This window comes from Danio aesculapii, chromosome 16, assembly GCF_903798145.1.
Source record: "Danio aesculapii chromosome 16, fDanAes4.1, whole genome shotgun sequence".
NCBI classification, from domain to species: Eukaryota; Metazoa; Chordata; class Actinopteri; order Cypriniformes; family Danionidae; genus Danio; species Danio aesculapii.
In genome coordinates, this window is record NC_079450.1 from 12644059 (window position 1) to 12661586 (window position 17528).

The 17528-nt window shown below is 33.1% G+C and overlaps 1 protein-coding gene across 2 annotated transcripts in view; it reads left to right on the forward strand.

Moving 5' to 3' along the window:
* The window catches only part of zfpm2a (zinc finger protein, FOG family member 2a), a 438175-nt gene that overhangs the window by 157338 nt on the left and 263309 nt on the right, over positions 1-17528 (forward strand). For both annotated transcript variants that reach the window (XM_056474689.1, XM_056474687.1), the window contains one exon: positions 4955-5056. In XM_056474689.1, coding sequence (XP_056330664.1) covers positions 4955-5056 — 102 coding nt within the window. The remainder of the gene's footprint in view (positions 1-4954; positions 5057-17528) is intronic.

Consider the following 17528-nt stretch of genomic DNA (forward strand, 5'->3'; position numbering starts at 1 on the left):
AGTATAGGGTTGCAGCTGGAAGGGCATCGGCTGTGTAAAACATATGCTGGATAAGTTGGCAGTTCATTCCGTTGTGGCAACCCTTGATGAATAAAGAGACGAAGCTGAAGGAAACTGAATGAATGAAACTTCAGTTTGTCTGCCGCTACAAAAAATGCAGGATTTCACACAATTAATTCATGTTGTCCCAACACAACTAGATTAAGTTAACTTAACAATTGAAATAGATTGAACATAAAATAATTGAGTTGTCCCAAACAAAGTTTCAAGATTTGTGTTTTTTTCAGTTCGTTTTAATTTAGTAGTTCGAACAAGCAGCAAAGATACTTGCTTTGAGTGTATAATGGATTACACCATCGCCAATGCATGATTTAGTCTAGCAAACTATATGGGAAAATGCAGGTCTAGCCTACAGAGAGTTTGAAAGGACACCTTTTCCTTTAAAATGTTCCTGAAAAAAAGCATTTTCACGTTTTTTTTTATATAGCCTAAAAAGTAAGTATTGTAATATAAATGCCTATGTTAACATTTTACTGTAAAAAATGCATGGTTTCACACAATTGATTTGTGTGGGGACAACATGAAGGGAATAAGAATAACTTTTTAGTTTTTAAGCATATAAGTGGATTGAACATAAAACAATTAAGTTGTCCCCCCCAAAAAATTTCAAGAATTGTGTTGTTTCAGCTGATTTTAAAAAAGTAGTTTGAACAAACAGCAGACACCATTTTTTGAGTGCTGGAAGTGAAATAAGAGCAATATTTTGTGATCCTCCATTTATCCGCTAAATGGCTAGAAATAATTTTTCACTGTAAAAAGTGATTAGTTAGTTACTTTTCTTAAAAAAAGACCCATTGGCCTTAAGTGACAAGAAAAGCAACTAAACAAGTGGGCTAAAACCTGATGGAACTTGAAATTGTTTTAATTTTTTTATAATTATGTTCAAAGTTCAAAGAAGTACTTAAGAATTCACTTAAAGAGCATATCTTTGTACTGTAGGGTAAACTAGAGCACCTGGAGGAAACCCACGCCAGCACAAGAAGAACCTGCAAACTCCACACAGAAATGCCAGCTTCTTGCGACCTTCTTGCTGTGAGGCAACAGTGCTAACCCCTGAGCCACCATGCCACACACAATAAATTACATATCTAAAACGAATATCAAAAAATAGAGTATTAATTTAAAATAATAAACGTTTAAAAAATAAAATAAAACTTGTAACCATTGTAGGAAACTCTTTTTTTATTTAAAAAATAAGTCATCTTTGAGAACCACATCTGTTGAAATCAATCATCAGAGGTTACTTTATTGACAAATTTAGAAAATTGAAAATTATCCCCTTAAAACACTGAAAGATTAAATAAGTTTTTTTTATAAACGAGATGTGATTATTGATTAAATGAAAATATAGTAATAGTAATGAAATATAATATGAATATACTAATATGAAGAGTTCAGATGCAAAACCCTCTAAATCCATGAGACCTCTTTTTTTGTAAATGAGCATTTTCTATCAGGCTCCTATAATTAGGTTTAGAAGTTTCATTTTATATGTAATGATAAGGTTATTAGCTAGTAAATAAAATACCGTATTTTCAAAAATGTCACTTTAGATAATTCTTTGGTTTTTAACAAGGTAAAATTTCTTTTGTGTCAAAACCAGCTAAATCCACTTCTGCTTTTTTTTGTATTTGCAAAAACCTCTAAATCCACCTATTGGGACAAGACATTGTAATTAGCTGAAAAATAACTAAAGATGCAATTAGAAATTATTTTACCAAACATAAAACACATTTAAAATTAAAAATACATAAATCTGTCAAGTAAGTGACGGTTCATTCCGCTGTGGTAACCCCTGATAAACCAGGGACTAAGCAGAAGGAAAATGAATGAATGCATTATTCAGTAACATTAAAATTGACATTAATTCAATCTTAACAATCTGTTGTCATTTCTGATATTTGGGATTTAGATTTAAAAGGTAAACATTGCAAACATTGTAAATTAAGCTTGTTAGATTCAAATAGTGTGTAGAACATTGTGAAACATCAATATCTGCATGTGTATTGTCCATTAATATAAAAAATCTTATCAGACTTAGGCTGTAGATAATATGAAGTAATATAAATAATGTATAGTTTTATACATTATATGTATCTTTAAAAAAATAACTTACATTAGCAGATAAATCACAAGGTAGGTCTACTGGGCAAAAAGGGGATGTCTTTCAGACACTTTTAGAAGCTGCCATACATTCACTCTCACCATATTCAAGGTCTTGGTCTCTTTTTTTGTCTCTTGTTTATCCTTATAGCATCCATGCGGGATAAAAGAACGGCATCTTAACTTCATCTTTAGTGAAACGGTGTTGCCCTTTAATGTCGGACTCATTTAAAGTAGCGCCACTGCTAAAACAAAACGTTTTAAATGCATGCTACACCTCCGACTATACATTGTGCTTTTGTTTTCTTATAATGCACAGAGTTTTGAGGTAAGGGGCATTTTCATTTGCTGTTCACTGACAGTCGGACAGTCTCATCCAATTCATTAAACTCTGTCTTTTAAAATCTTAATCTGAAGCGTGATAAAAAAAGTCCTCATAAAAACCAGCGTATCAGCGCGCTATTACATTTAAAACATATGATTCGATTCGCGCCTTCTGATTGGTTCTTGGGAGATAGCGGCATTGGCGTTTGGTGGCGTTTAGAGGCTTTTGCAAACAAACTGTAATTTCTGAATGCGTTGACACTGCGATTTTAGATGATTTGAAGCAAAAATATTTTATCACCTTGGAATTATAAGGTTTTCTTTGCGTTCTGAATGATTTTGAGATATTGAGCTTCAAAGTTTTTGTGTTCCATAGCAAACAATATGTGTGTAACATTTGTTTTTTAAATAAAAAGTCCTAAAATGGAAACAACTTATAAAAAAACATCCCATCATGTAAATAAGTTGTCATTTAATAAGAATATGTCAATTCATTTTTGAGAAAAATGTCAGATAGAACCTTATAATTCTAAGGTGACGGTTTGTTGAACGTACTACATGCCTGAAGCATTCACTCACTTTTTAGTGGAAGTGGCGTTTAGCGGCTTTTGCATCTTCACTCTTCATATAATAATACACAAACAACTGAAGTAATTTACACACAGCCTTAACTGATGATGTGTTTTGTCAGTAAGTAGAGAGTAGATGGTCTTTAGTGGCTGTTTGAATGCCTTCGACCACAAAAGCATTTACACTATGAAAACGTTGAATCTGTTTTTAACTCTCTCAAACCAATTTAAACCCATTTTACACCATTATTTATCATCTTCCAGAAAAAAATAAGCCAATAATTTGCATTGCACGTCGCTCTTCTTGATTTTATGCAGGTCATTCTCGTTCCTCTGTACCTGCATGGCGCAATGTTTTCCCAGCGGATCCCCTCCCTCTGTGTTCCTGAAAGAAACTTCATCAAGCGGCTGTGACACTTGTTCCCTGCGAGGTTGCCTGGGCGATTGTGTTTAAAATGCATTGCGAACGGTGTTAGATAGAAGGCAGAAAATCCTTAATCACTGCTTAATTAACGAATCATCTTGTAGCTTCATTTCCTGAGCGGTAATTAAACAGTTCCAAGACGTTTCGTTACAGGGCTTAACATGTTCGCCGGAGATCAAGGTAGAGCCTTTAATGTTATCTCTCTGCCTTCCCAAACTCGCTACACTGGAAAGGAACTGTTGATATTGCCTTTTGTTATCCTTATGGTAATGCTCAATGAGTATGCTAAGGAGCTTCTCAGGGCCTGACAATACAAATAGCGAGGCGCTTTTTTAGCAGGAGAAGTGAGGAGGACGGACTGAATGAAAAAAGCTGAGCCCTAGCAGGAACTTGCTTTACAGGAAAATAGGTCAGAATGACCTCATGTGCAGTAAGTAGGGCAGCGCGGCCCTCTCCTCTCGCCCGGGTGTGCAGAGGCAAGCAAGAAGCTGCGATCCTTTTGGCCATGTTTACTGCATGCCTTTGAAGTGAACCACGTCTTAACTGGCTTAAACGCAGCGTGGCGAGAGAATTTGATCTTTAGATTAACCCATCCGGATGGACCAGTGTGTGTTTGAGGAGCATGGTGAAGGCCGTTCCGCTGTGTTTGAGGGTCACTGAGATGCTGCCGTCAAGCAGCTGTAGCCTATGACTGACTCCAGAACACTGGCTGCAGAAAAAGGCAATGCCAGACCAAATGATCTGCCTATATTTATCTCAATGCTTTCAGTAAGCGAAGATCATCTATCTATCTATCTATCTATCTATCTATCTATCTATCTATCTATCTATCTATCTATCTATCTATCTATCTATCTATCTATCTATCTATCTATCTATCTATCTATCTATAGTCTTTCTATTATAGGATTAAGATGGATGGATGGATGGATGGATGGATAGATGGATACTATTTCTATTATAGGATAAAGATGGATGCATGGGTGATGGATGGATGGTCTTTCTATTATAAGATTAAGATAGAAGGATGGATGAATGGACAGACAGACAGACCTATGGATTGTTGATTGATTGCTAGACAGATGAACGGATAGTCTTTCTATTAGGGGATTTAGACAGACAGACAGAAAGACAGACGGATGAATAGACGGATGGATGGACGGACGGACGGATAGATAGACGGACGGATAGATAGATGGATATCCAATCCATTCATCCAACCATCTAGCAATCAATCATCTATTTGCAGTCGGTCTGTCCGTCCATCCATCCATCCATCCATCCATCCATCCATCCATCATTTCCTTCTATAATTATATTGCTCTATTATTTAATTATATATTACATCTTATTCTAACTATTCCACCTATCCATCCAGCTACAGCTGCACAGCTTCTTTCGGCTTTTATCAAATATGCTGGTGTCAAAAAAATAATCTGTTTATTTATTTATTATTATTTGTTTGTTGTTTTAGGAGAGGAAAATGGCAACAGAGAAATGGGAGAGACAGAGATGGAAACTGACGGCGAGAAGACCCGACACCCCCCTCTGGAGCCAGAGGAATGGGACGGTCCAAGTAAGTGGATCGTCTGAACTTGTTTTTTTGGTGTTGCAGAATCAGACATTTTGACTTTTTGACAAATGTATTGTCTGACTTTTTAAAAGATTTCTTCTTATTTCTAAGTATGGAAGCCGCTTTCAAATCTGTAAATACATATTAGGTTGATCCTGGAAACAGCAACTTATAAACCAAAATACATAGAGCTGGATGTTAGTTGGTTTTAAACCAAATTTGTTGACTCAGAGATAAACTATGTGGCATATTATTGCCAATTTTTTGACGTTTGGGTTATTTACAGTTGAAGTCAGAATTATTAGCCCCCCCTTTGAATTTTGTTTTCTTTTTTAAAAATTTCCCAAATGATGTTTAACAGAGCAAGGAAATTTTCACAGTATGTCTGATAATATTTTTTCTTCTGAAGAAAGTCAGAATTATTTATTTTATTTCAGGGTCAAAATTATTAGCCCCTTTAAGCTATATATTTTTTCCATAGTCTACAGAACAAACCATCATTATACAATAACTTGTCTAATTACCCTAACCTGCCTAGTTTACCTAATTAACCTAGTTAAGCCTTTAAATGTCACTTTAAGCTGTATAGAAGTGTCTTGAAAAATATCTAGTCAAGTATTATTTACTGTCACAAGAAATGTGTTGAAAAAAAATCTTCTCTCCGTTAAACAGAAATTGGAGAAAAAAAAATAAACAGGGGGGCTAATAATTATGACTTCAACTGTATGTAAAATGAAAAAAGTAAATTCTGACCACAAATTCTGATGAAGGCCTAATAAATCAAATACATCAAAATCAAATAGTCACAATTGTGAAAAGGTTATATAAAGTCACTTTTAAATTTAAAGGTTTCTAATGAAAATGGAATCAATGGCAAATAAATAAAAAATTAAAATAATAAAAATAAATAAATGAAAATGATAAATAAATAAATAAATAAATAAATAAATACTTGAGCATTGAATCAATAATAAATAAATAAAATAAGTAAATAAATAAATAAGTACATTTTACTTATTACAATAAATAAATAATATAAATAAATGAGAATGGAATCAATGATAAATACATGAGTGAGTGAATGAATAAATAAATAAATAAATAAATAAATGAGACTGAAATCAATGATAAATAAAAATGAATGAATAAATAAAAAAATTAAATGAACAATTAATTAATTTAAACAATAAAATAATTATAACAATATATATATATATATATATATATATATATATATATATATATATATATATATATATATATATATATATATATATATATATATATATATATATATATATATATATTATATTAATAAGTTGCTACTTGAAAGCAACCTGAGTCACAAATATTGTAATCAGAAGTATTGTATTATAAATGTGGTCTCCATTATGGTAACTCCTACAGAAACTCAGAGGACAGGACTATCAGAGAGGAATAAGAGTCCGCAGTGCCCCTCTGATATGATACTCCGTCCTGAAGGTCCAATACAACCCGCGATCATTCCTGGCCCTTCTTTAACCGTTTAGCCCATTAGCTAGCGGCCAGTAATCACTTGTAAGCGGCTCATTATGACATGTTTTAAATGAATCCATCTGGGATCAGGGGATTTCAGACGCTCAATAGCAGGACATCTGAAGATATCCTTGACAAGGCCACCGACAGAGGTAAAACTCTCGGCTGCTTCTGAAGACTTAATGAGCTCTTGAATAACGAAGAGCATTTTTTTACATTATAGTGAATTGTGATGCAGTTCTGCTTTTGATCAGTGTCTTGCTGAATTAGCATACAACATAGCGAATGTTTATGAAGAAAGAATGCACAATAGGAAACAGTCGTATTTGTGTTTGGGGGTTGTTTAGCCTCATTTATAATGTCTGATATATTTTATTTTATGATAAGGAAATGCTAATACATATTTGCTTTCAATAGTTAAAGCATTTTGTTTTAAATTGCTATATATAGTTGTTTTTTATATATTTTTTTTTATGCGTAGTTGTTTTTGTTTTAAAATCTATCTATCTATCCATCTCCTACATATGCAGATGGATGGACAGTGGCACTTTCTGATTTGTATCATTCAGCTTTATATGATTTGTAATATTAATAATTCTGGACTATATAAAAATAACACATAGGAGTATGTAAATATTTTTATATATTCACATTTATTTTTAAAATTGTATTTATAATTATTAGACTATTTTTATATAGTTGATTGTTTTACCAGTGCTATAAAAATATAATAATAATAATAACAACAACAACAACAACAACCACCACCAAAAACAACAACAACAACAACAACAACAACAACAATATTAATTATTATTATTGTTGTTGTTGTTGTTTTATTAAAATTTAAAGATATTTAAATAAAAACCAGTGTTATAAAAAATTATAATTCATATTATTACTATTATTGATAATGGTGATGCTGATGATGTTGATGATGATGATAATAATAATAATAATAATAATAATAATAATAATAATAATAATAATAATAATAATAACAATAAAAATAATAATTATTTTTTTTTTACTATGATATTATTAATATTATTAATAACAACAGGTAATTATAGACTTATTTAATTAATATGATCATATTTAATTATTATTATTATTATTATTATTATTATTATTATTATTATTATTATTATTATTATTATTATTACTTTATAAACATTTTGATAAATTTTGATAAAAAAACAGTGTTATAAAATAAAAATTATCAATATTACTATTGTTGACCATGATGATGATGATGATGAAACAACAACAACAGCAATAACAATAATAATAGTTATAGTAATATTAGTCATAATAGTCATAATAATAACAACAATAATAATAAAAAAATAAAAATAATTATTATAATTATTATTGACCATGATGATGATATAATAATAATAATAATAATAATAATAATAATAATTATTATTATTATTATTATTGTTATTATGATTATTATTATTTAAATGTAATTATTTGAAATTTGATTATTTATGATTTTTATTATATTTTAAATATATTTCAGTTCAGCTAGAAGGTCTATAATGAAGGAAAAGACACTTATTGCTTTCAATTTTGTAGAAATATCACTAATATCATTAATATTACTTAATATCATTAAAATTCTTTGCTCAAATCTATTTTACAGTATATCTTCAGAAGACAAATATGTCACTCGAGTCATATGAACTATACAAACTACATGCTTAGGACTAGTATGTGGGAAACATGCAGCAAGAACATTATGCGAAAGTTCTCCTTTTTTATGTACCACAGAAGAAAGAAAGTGCATGTGTTTGGTACAACATGAGAGCGTGTAAACGATGACAGAATTTTCATTTTTCCCCTTTAAGCTTGGGTGGAAAGCACACAACAGACATAAAAAACAGATATCTTTTCTCCCTCCTAGGAATCTTGCCTTACCATGCAGATTTGCGCTCGCCGTTTCTCAGAACAGTACAAAAAAAATCTGTTTTATCTGTCTTTTTTTAACACTTCTTAAAAGTCACTTCATCAAAGTGATGGATAATACATCCAACAAGATAGCAACGGCAGCAATTACTGTTCAGCCGTGGCATCACATCGCAGAATACACAAAATATGATTCCCCTTTTAATGCATATGACCTCCAGAATTTATTGCAGGTGCGTACATTTATAAGAAAGTGGATTTTGGCAAGTTGGCACCGGCGAGCCCCCTGGGGTGTGTATTTTATACTGACAGCGAATCAGAGTTATCAGCACCTATCAGATAATGCATTTATCATTAAATTTCACATTTGCATTTCAATCTGGAAAGGAAATGAGCATTGGCGGTGTAAGATAAGAGCGGCGGGGACGGCGGTAATAAACGGGCCCTGTGATCAGGCAGCCGGCAGGGCTAAAGGGGGTCAGTCACACAACGATGGGGGCAAACGTCTACAAAAAAGAGAAAGGCATCATAGACTAGTTGAGGCTTTCAGGAAGAAAACGCTGAGCTTTAAACTTGTGCGGTGTGAAGGAGGAGGGAGAAGCGGTGACTCTCTGATCATTTATTTTGCGATGCTGAGAAGGAGACCGTTTCTTTTTGGTTTGTTTTCAGTGACTAAATGAGAGAGGTGGTTTGTATGGTTGGTTGGATTTATTTCATACATAAAAATTGTAAATGTGAACCCTTGAAAAACAGGAAAAAATGGTGTGATTTATGTTTGAGTAACACTGGAAAAATGGTTTCTTATTTGGAGATTTTCTCTGGTTTGTAGTTTAAAAAAAATCTTAAAGCATTTTTTTTACACAAGCAAAAAAGTTGTTTAAAAAAAAAAAAAAAAGATAAAAAATACATGAGAAAAAATTTTACTGTCACAATAGGCTCACTCAAACAAATGCGTATTTATTTACAAAAACACTCACAACAGGCACTGGAACTTTAAAACACAAGGAGTGGTGACAATACCAGACCAAGGACTATACAAACTCAGGGGTATAAACAAATTAAAGAAATACACAGGACATGATTGACCTGAATACATACAGGAGTGGGACACAGGTGGAACTAATGAACATTAACAAACGGCGGGAAAATGGAACAAAAGATTCACATGACATAAACTGAAGCATATGGAATACAACTCATGGGGAATCTGTGGCACAACAATTATACAATGACAACATTTAGACACACACGAATCGTGACGGCTACATTATCTGCCAGTGGGGTGAGTGAAATACTTATGATACTGGGATTTTTTTTGGCTTATTTTTTAGGAAAATCTCACTTCATTTCAACTTGGTATAAGAAACAAAAACTTATTTGAAAACAAAATGTTTTCAGGGGTGACATGGTGACCCAGTGATTAGCACTGTTGCCTCACAGCTAGAAGGTTGCTGGGTCAGTTGGCATTTCTGTGTGGAGTTGGCATGTTCTCCCCGTGTTCATGTGGGTTTCCTCCAGGTGCTCCGGTTCCCCTCACAGTCCAAAGACATGCGCTATAGGTGAATTGAATTGAATAAACTAAATTGGCTGTAGTGTTAAGTGTGAATAAGTGTGTATGGGTTTCCCAGTTCTGGGTTGCGGCTGGAAGGGCATCCGCTGTGTAAAACATATTCTGGATATGTTGTCGGTTCATTGCGCTGTGGTGACCTCTAATGAATAAAGAGACTAAGCCAACAGAAAATGAATGAATGAATAAATGAGTTTTCCCTGAAAGAAAAGCTACTTTATCTGCCAGTACAGTTAGTAAATAAACTTCCTTAAAACTGAAAACAAGAAGGTTGCTGGTTTGAGCCTCGGCTGGGTCAGTTGGCATTTCTGTGTGGAGTTCGCATGTTCTCCCTGTGTTTGCATGAGTGTTCTTCGGGTGCTCCAAGTCTGTATGGGTGTTTTCTAGTGCTGAGTTGCAGCTGGAAGGGCATCCGCTGTGTAAAACATATGCTAGATAAGTTGGCGGTTCATTCTGCTGTGGCGACCCCTGATGAATAAATGGACTAAGCTGAAGGAAAATGAATGAATGAACGAATCTGACGATATAAATATAAATGTTATGATCAATTTGGTTCAAATAAATGATCTCAAATGTTTTCCAAATGATATTTAAGGTCTGTTGTTTATGTTTTTAATGCTTTTAAAAGTATTTCAGATGTTATTGTACATTAAGTATATATGATTAGTATTATTAATAATAATATATATGAAAGAACTGTATATACATTATGTAAATGCTATAAATAATATTAAACGATATGATTAATATAAGGCGGCACAGTGGCTCAGTGGTTAGCACTGTTGTCTTACAGCAAGAAGGTCACTGGTTTGAGTCCCGGCTGGGTCAATTGGCATTTCTGTGTGGAATTAGCATGTTCTCCCCGTATTTGCGTGGGTTTCCTCTAGGTGCTCCAGTTCCCCCCCACAATTCCAAAGACATGCACTATAGATCAATTGAATAAACTAAATTGGCTGTAGTGTACAAGTGTGTGTGTGAAAGAGTGTGTATGGGTGTTTCCCAATACTGGATTGCGACTGGAAGAGCATCTGCTGTGTAAAACATATACTGGAATAGTTGGTGGTTCATTCTGCTGTGGTGACCGCTGATAAATAAGGGACTAAGCCGAAGGAGAATGAATGAATCAATAAAAATATTTCATACATACATTCATCATATATAAATCCTTAATATAGAAACATCCAATATTCTAATGTTTATAAATGATGTAAAAATCCTGTGTGTCATTTAGCATTGTGTAAAACAATTAATGTGACATAAAACGCACACACACACACACACACATGTGCACACACACACACACACACACACACACACACACACACTTTTATGGTCCATTACAAGAGCACATTTTTAGTTGAAATGTAAAGAAAGGGCAATAACCACCATAAAGAAAACATGAAAGTAGTAGATAAGAACCCTGTGCTACATTTCAAGGCTTCTGAAGTCAGCTGAAAGTTTTGTATGAGAATCGAACAAACATTTAAGATGTTACTCGCTGAAAATCTTGCCTCCGGCTTTAAAATCTCATTGGAACCGCATGAGGATGAGTAGATAATGGCGGAATTTTCATTTTAGCCCCAACTGTCCCTTTTAATCTAGTTTGTCAGATTCATCTCAATGCTGAATTCCATATTTACCTCCCACCACGATCTCCCTGATAGGGACGCCGCTCGCTAATGCTGCTGATAATCTTGTTACATTAAGCAGATAAGATCTATCCTACATGCCCCATTCGCTCCTCACAGAGACATTACTGTCAAACTCCGCAAGAAATGGCCGTTTCTGGAGAAATCGAATGCAAATGAGGCAATCGCCCAACAGGAAACAAGCCTTTCCGAATACAGGACGTGACATCGCTCACACAGTGGCATAGGTACAGTGGACATTAATCTCGGCACGTAACGCAGGCATCGGCTTTCACCTCATGTCTTCTGCTGAAAGGCCATTTCCCCCTTTCATTGCTCCCTTTGTGCTGGAAAAGTCAGATGGGCTCGTTATAATTTAAATAATCACACCATCAAATACGAACATCTCCACTGACACGACTTCCTGTTCGCAACGATTAAAAGCAAATTTATTTAGTTTGTTATCGCTTCCCTGTTATCAATGTATTTACTTTTTTCATATTTTCAATCTCGACTCTTTGTTATTGCCCGACTTACTTTAAAAAAGTGTGATTGCAATCGGCAACAGATAATTCTTAATTGTTCAGGATGAATGGGGCATTTAATAGAAAGTACATCAGAAGAAGGACGGTATCTTAATGAAGAGACTCCAGCAGGGCCTTCTCACCTTAAGAGTCTTTTAAAAGTAATTTCAAGGTTTGCTTTAGGTGGGAAAATGGCAAACGTTCACATTCTTCAATGTCAGTCTGTGGCTGTTTTACATGGTAACTGCTCTGTCTAATGTACACTGTAAAACCCAATAAGTTAAGGTAACTCAAACCATTTGAGTAAACCGATTGCATCAAACCATTAAAGTTCAAAAACAAATCCTAATGAGTTCTGTGAACTTAATCCATTTGAGTAAACGCAATTTGAGCACAGTAAAACCCAATAAATGAAGAGACCTCAAACCAACTGAGTACTGTAAAACCCAATAAGTTAGGGCAACTCAAAACATTTGAGGAAACTGATTACATCAAACCATTTGAGTTAAAAAAAACTAATCTATATGAGTACTATGAACTTACTCTATTTAAGTTGAAGTAATGAGGTATTAAATTAACTCATTACCTTTAACACTGAGTTCACAACTCTTTTCAAATGAGTAGAATTAACTTTCAGTAGATTTTGAGTTAACTACACTTATTTTATTTGATAAAGTTGACTGTTGGGTTTTACAGAGTAAAGGTGCCAGGAAGAACCAAAAAGGAGTTTCACAGGAATGCCATTGAACCATTTGGAGTTCCCCAAAGGACAACATAGGCTCATTCTGAAAACAGAGCCCTATATACATTTCTGGAGAGCGTGAATTATGTAGCCAGAAGTACTGTACGTTGGCGGACTTGAGAAGCAGAGAAAAGTTGACCATGATGATGCGTTTTGAGGCCGGTGAAGAACGGTTTCAGAAAGCGGGTAAGACAAAAGCCAAAAAAATCAAGCAAAGTAAATAACTTGTAACAAGTAAATAACAGGGTGAGAATGTGGTAAAAATCGGTGCTTTTGAAAATACTATTGGTTAGGTTTAGGGAAGGAGGAGGGTGGGTCAGTCGACAACGGCCTCTGGTGGATTTATGCGAGAAGAGCCTACAAAGCGGCCTCTGGTGGATACGCGAAAACAAAAACTGCAAAAAAGTAGCTCCTTGGACAATTTTGCCGCTCTCCAGAAATGTATATAGCGGTACGTTTTCAGAATGAGCTTGGGTTGCCAAAGAACCTACTGTAGTTAAATGTTTTTTTTTTTTATAATAATATTGTAATAATAACCATGACTAATTGATCATAATTTTTACGATCTTGGAATGCAGAGAAATTTTGAATTAATCGTTTGTTTGGTAAAGAATCTTTTAGATGAATTATTCTGATTCACTTTTCCTGGATGAGTGTTCTAAATCTGAATCAGATTTATAGCAGCATTGAAAGGAACATGTAGTTTGTGAACAACTTATTTGCTAAATGATTCAATAACTCATTTAGAACATGCAAAACACTGCTATTATAACGTAATATACTACAATTAGATTCATACAGCCATACTTTTTTTAAAGCATGTAATTGTTCTTCATTGGCATCATCTACTGATTAAAACAATTCACCACCAGGATTATCATTTGTAAATGACTTAAGCTGAGTGAATAATTCAACGACTCTTTCAGAATACATAAAAATACTCCTATTATAATGTAATATACTACAATCTGATTCATATGAAAATCTTTATTATAAGCTTGTGATTGTTTTCCATTGGCAGTACTTAATGAACGAAACAATTCACTACCAGGATCATCATTTGTGAATGATGCAAGTTAAGTGAATAATTCAATGACTCTATCAGAACACATGAAAATACTTCCATTACACTGCAATCAGATTCATACAATCATCTTTGTTTAAAGCATGTGATTGTTGTTCATTGGCATCATCTACTGAACAAAACAATTCACTACCAGGAGCATCATTTGTGAATGAATTGAGCTGAGTGAATAATTCAACAACTCATTCAGAACACATAGAAATTACTCCTATTATAACCTAATATACTAGAATCAGATTCATACAATCATCTTTATTTAAAGCTTGTGATTGTTTTCCATTGGCAGAACCTCCTGAACAAAATAATCCACTACCAGGAACATCATGTGAAAGACTTCGTTCAGACTCGTTCAGAACACATAAAAAGATGCATTGCATACGGAAGAAAGAATCACTAATGTGAAAAAATGAATGGAATCAAGAAGATCAGAGTCATGAACAGTTGAACTAAGACAATTTTTGCTTCAGAAATTGGAAATCGATTGAATGTTGAACCCCAAAAAAATCATGGTAGTTCCTCAGAAGTTCTCTCATAGTATTCATTTCTGCCCATTCACCAGCATGTTGTAGGCAAGAGAGCATCTCTATGATGAACCAACATCCATTCTGAGCTCATAAAGGAATAGCTCTGTTATCTGGCTCTCTGTCTCCTTCATTTTCTCTCGTCACGGGCTTCTGTATATTAGTGGTAATAGCCTGTACAGCTATTTTGTTAATTATCATGCACGTCTTTGATACGTATCTTGACACGCTCCTCAAGGCAAAAAGAAAGTGCATGTGCAGGAACAGAAAGGCATGGAAGCTTTCATGCATAATGAACTTGGGGTTTTGTACTTATCTCTATGTCTAATTTAAAGGAGAAGCCTTTAAGGCTTTAACTCTTTGTTATATTCTAATAAAACTCTTTATGTGTTATATTTAAAGTATCAAAGCATTATACTATATGTTATTTTATGTATTTTAATACCTATATTTAATGCATGTACACACATTTTTTACATAATAATTTTAAACTAATGTATTATTAATTTGTTGAAATTGTAATCATTTAATTTTATTTATCTTAGTCATAATTAATATGAATACAATCAGAAAATATAGATAAAATGTAGTATTTATTTGTAATCTTAATTATTTGAATTTTACTTGGTGATATTAATGCATATACAACAGTGTGATATTATGTATTTTGTGAAATACTATAAATATGTATGTGTGTTTGGATATATGGTCAAGTTTTATAATTATATTATACCAGTCAAAAGTATTACAACAGATTTTTTTTTATTTTATTTTATTTTTTTGCTTATTTGTTTATTTATTTTTTATTTAATTTCATTTTGTTTAATTAACATTTATTTTTTTTATTTTCTTGTTGTTTATTTATTTTAATACAATTTAATTTAATTTATTTGCTTGTTTGTTTATTTTTAATTTAATTTAAATTTATTTAATTGAATTTTATTTTATTTATTTGCTTATTTGTTTATTTATTTTTAATTAAATTAAATTAAATTAATTTAAATTTTATTTTATTTTATTTATTTGCTTGTTTGTTTATTTTTAATTTAATAAATTTTTATATTATTTCTTTGCTTATTTGTTTATTTGTTTTTTATTTTATTTTATTTTATTTTATTTTATTTTATTTTATTTTATTTTATTTTATTTTATTTTATTTTATTTTATTTTATTTTATTTTATTTTATTTTATTTTATTTCCAACTTAAAACTTGAGTTAAACTTTCTTGCACCAAACAGAAGTATTAGAGGTTTAAATAGTATTTTCTGCTTGGTGATGCATGATGATTACATTCATTTATCTTCATCAAAATTATTAAACTGTTATTTATTTATTATTTTTATTTGTTTGTTTGTATGTTTGTTTGTTGGCGGTTCATTCCGCTGTGGCGACCTCTGAAATAGAGACTAAACCGCAGGAAAATGAATGAATGTGTGTTTGTTTAATTACTATTATGTAGTGTGTGTGTGTATATATATATACCCAATGATGAAGGATGAAAAGATGATGAATGGAGAATCCAGATTGTCCAATGAGCATTGAATAACCCTCAGCTTGATCCAATCACCTTGAAGAGTGACACACCTCCTCCTGAACGGCTCTCTGAGCTCAGCAGTGCCTGTCGGACACACTCACTTCTGTCTCTGTGTGCCAACTGGACCCGAGCCACGGGCACGTTCTTCTGAAGAAACCCTCAAGTCAGACAGAAAGCAACACCCAACCGCCTCTATCCCAAAGTCAAGAAAGCACATACAGTTCTCCTCTCAGCCCACCTGTACCACTGTCCGCCCTTGACCAAACCCTCTCACCCACACCAAACAATAGCCGCTTCAGCTTTAATGCACATATGTCATGCTAAGTGAATTTGTGGAGCAGATGGTCACGATAGCATGGCAGGTGCCTCGACAAATGTTTGCGTTTGCTGTGCTGCTATTTATATCGCCGCAAAACACAGCGGCACAAATATTTGAAAAGGCCATTGGGTGTTTTTTCAACATGCGTCACAATTATCAACGTGTCTTTTTTTTTTTTTTTTTTTTGTTCTTCCCGGCCCAAAACAAACAGATGGCAGTTATGGGTTCAGTGCAAACCGCCTTAGATTTCTGTGCAGATCTGAAAACACACAGCGGAAAAGATAGATGAAGGTCTTAAAGGAATAGATCAGGCAAAAAATAATAATATTCTGTCATCATTTACTCATGTCGTTTCAAAGGAGTATCTTCTGTGGAATACAAAAAAAGATGTTTATGCTGCTCTTTTCTGGCTAATGAGACCAAATGAGGCTTCAAAAATGGCAAAAAGCACCCAAAAATATTATAAAAGCAGCCCATGTTTTGTTTTTTTACTATATCTCTAGTATTTTTACAGAAAAATGAGAGTGTTTAGTCTTATTTTGTAGAAAATAATCTGAAACCTTCAAAACAAGAAGCAACGGCTTGTTTCCAGTGGATGTATATTTAATGTGAATGTATTTTGTAAGAGAAGGTTTTAGCTTTATTTTATATATAAACAAGCCATGGGGAAAAAAAGTTCACATAAACATTACAATTCTGTCATCGTTTATTCTCTTTCATGTGAAACCAAACCTATATGATCTTCTTTTTTCTTTGAAACATAAAATATGTATTTTGAGTTAGCATAATGGAGGTCAATAAGATCTGAAAGTTTGTTTAGTAAAGTAAAGAAATAAATAAATGGTATGGCTTTAGTGCACTTTAACTGCAGTGTAAAAAGTTGGCTCAACTTAAAATTGTTTGGCTGCTTGTTGCAGAGTTGTTGTTGTTGTTATTCTAGACTAAACGTAAATTGATTCAAGTGCAGTACACTACCTGACAAAAGTCTTGTCACCTATCCAAGTTTTAGCAACAACAAATAATAACTTGACTTCTAGTTGATCATTTGGTATCAGAAGCGGTTAATATGGAAGGGCAAAAGCCTCTAGATTACGCTTATTTTGCCAAAATAAAATATGTTCATGTC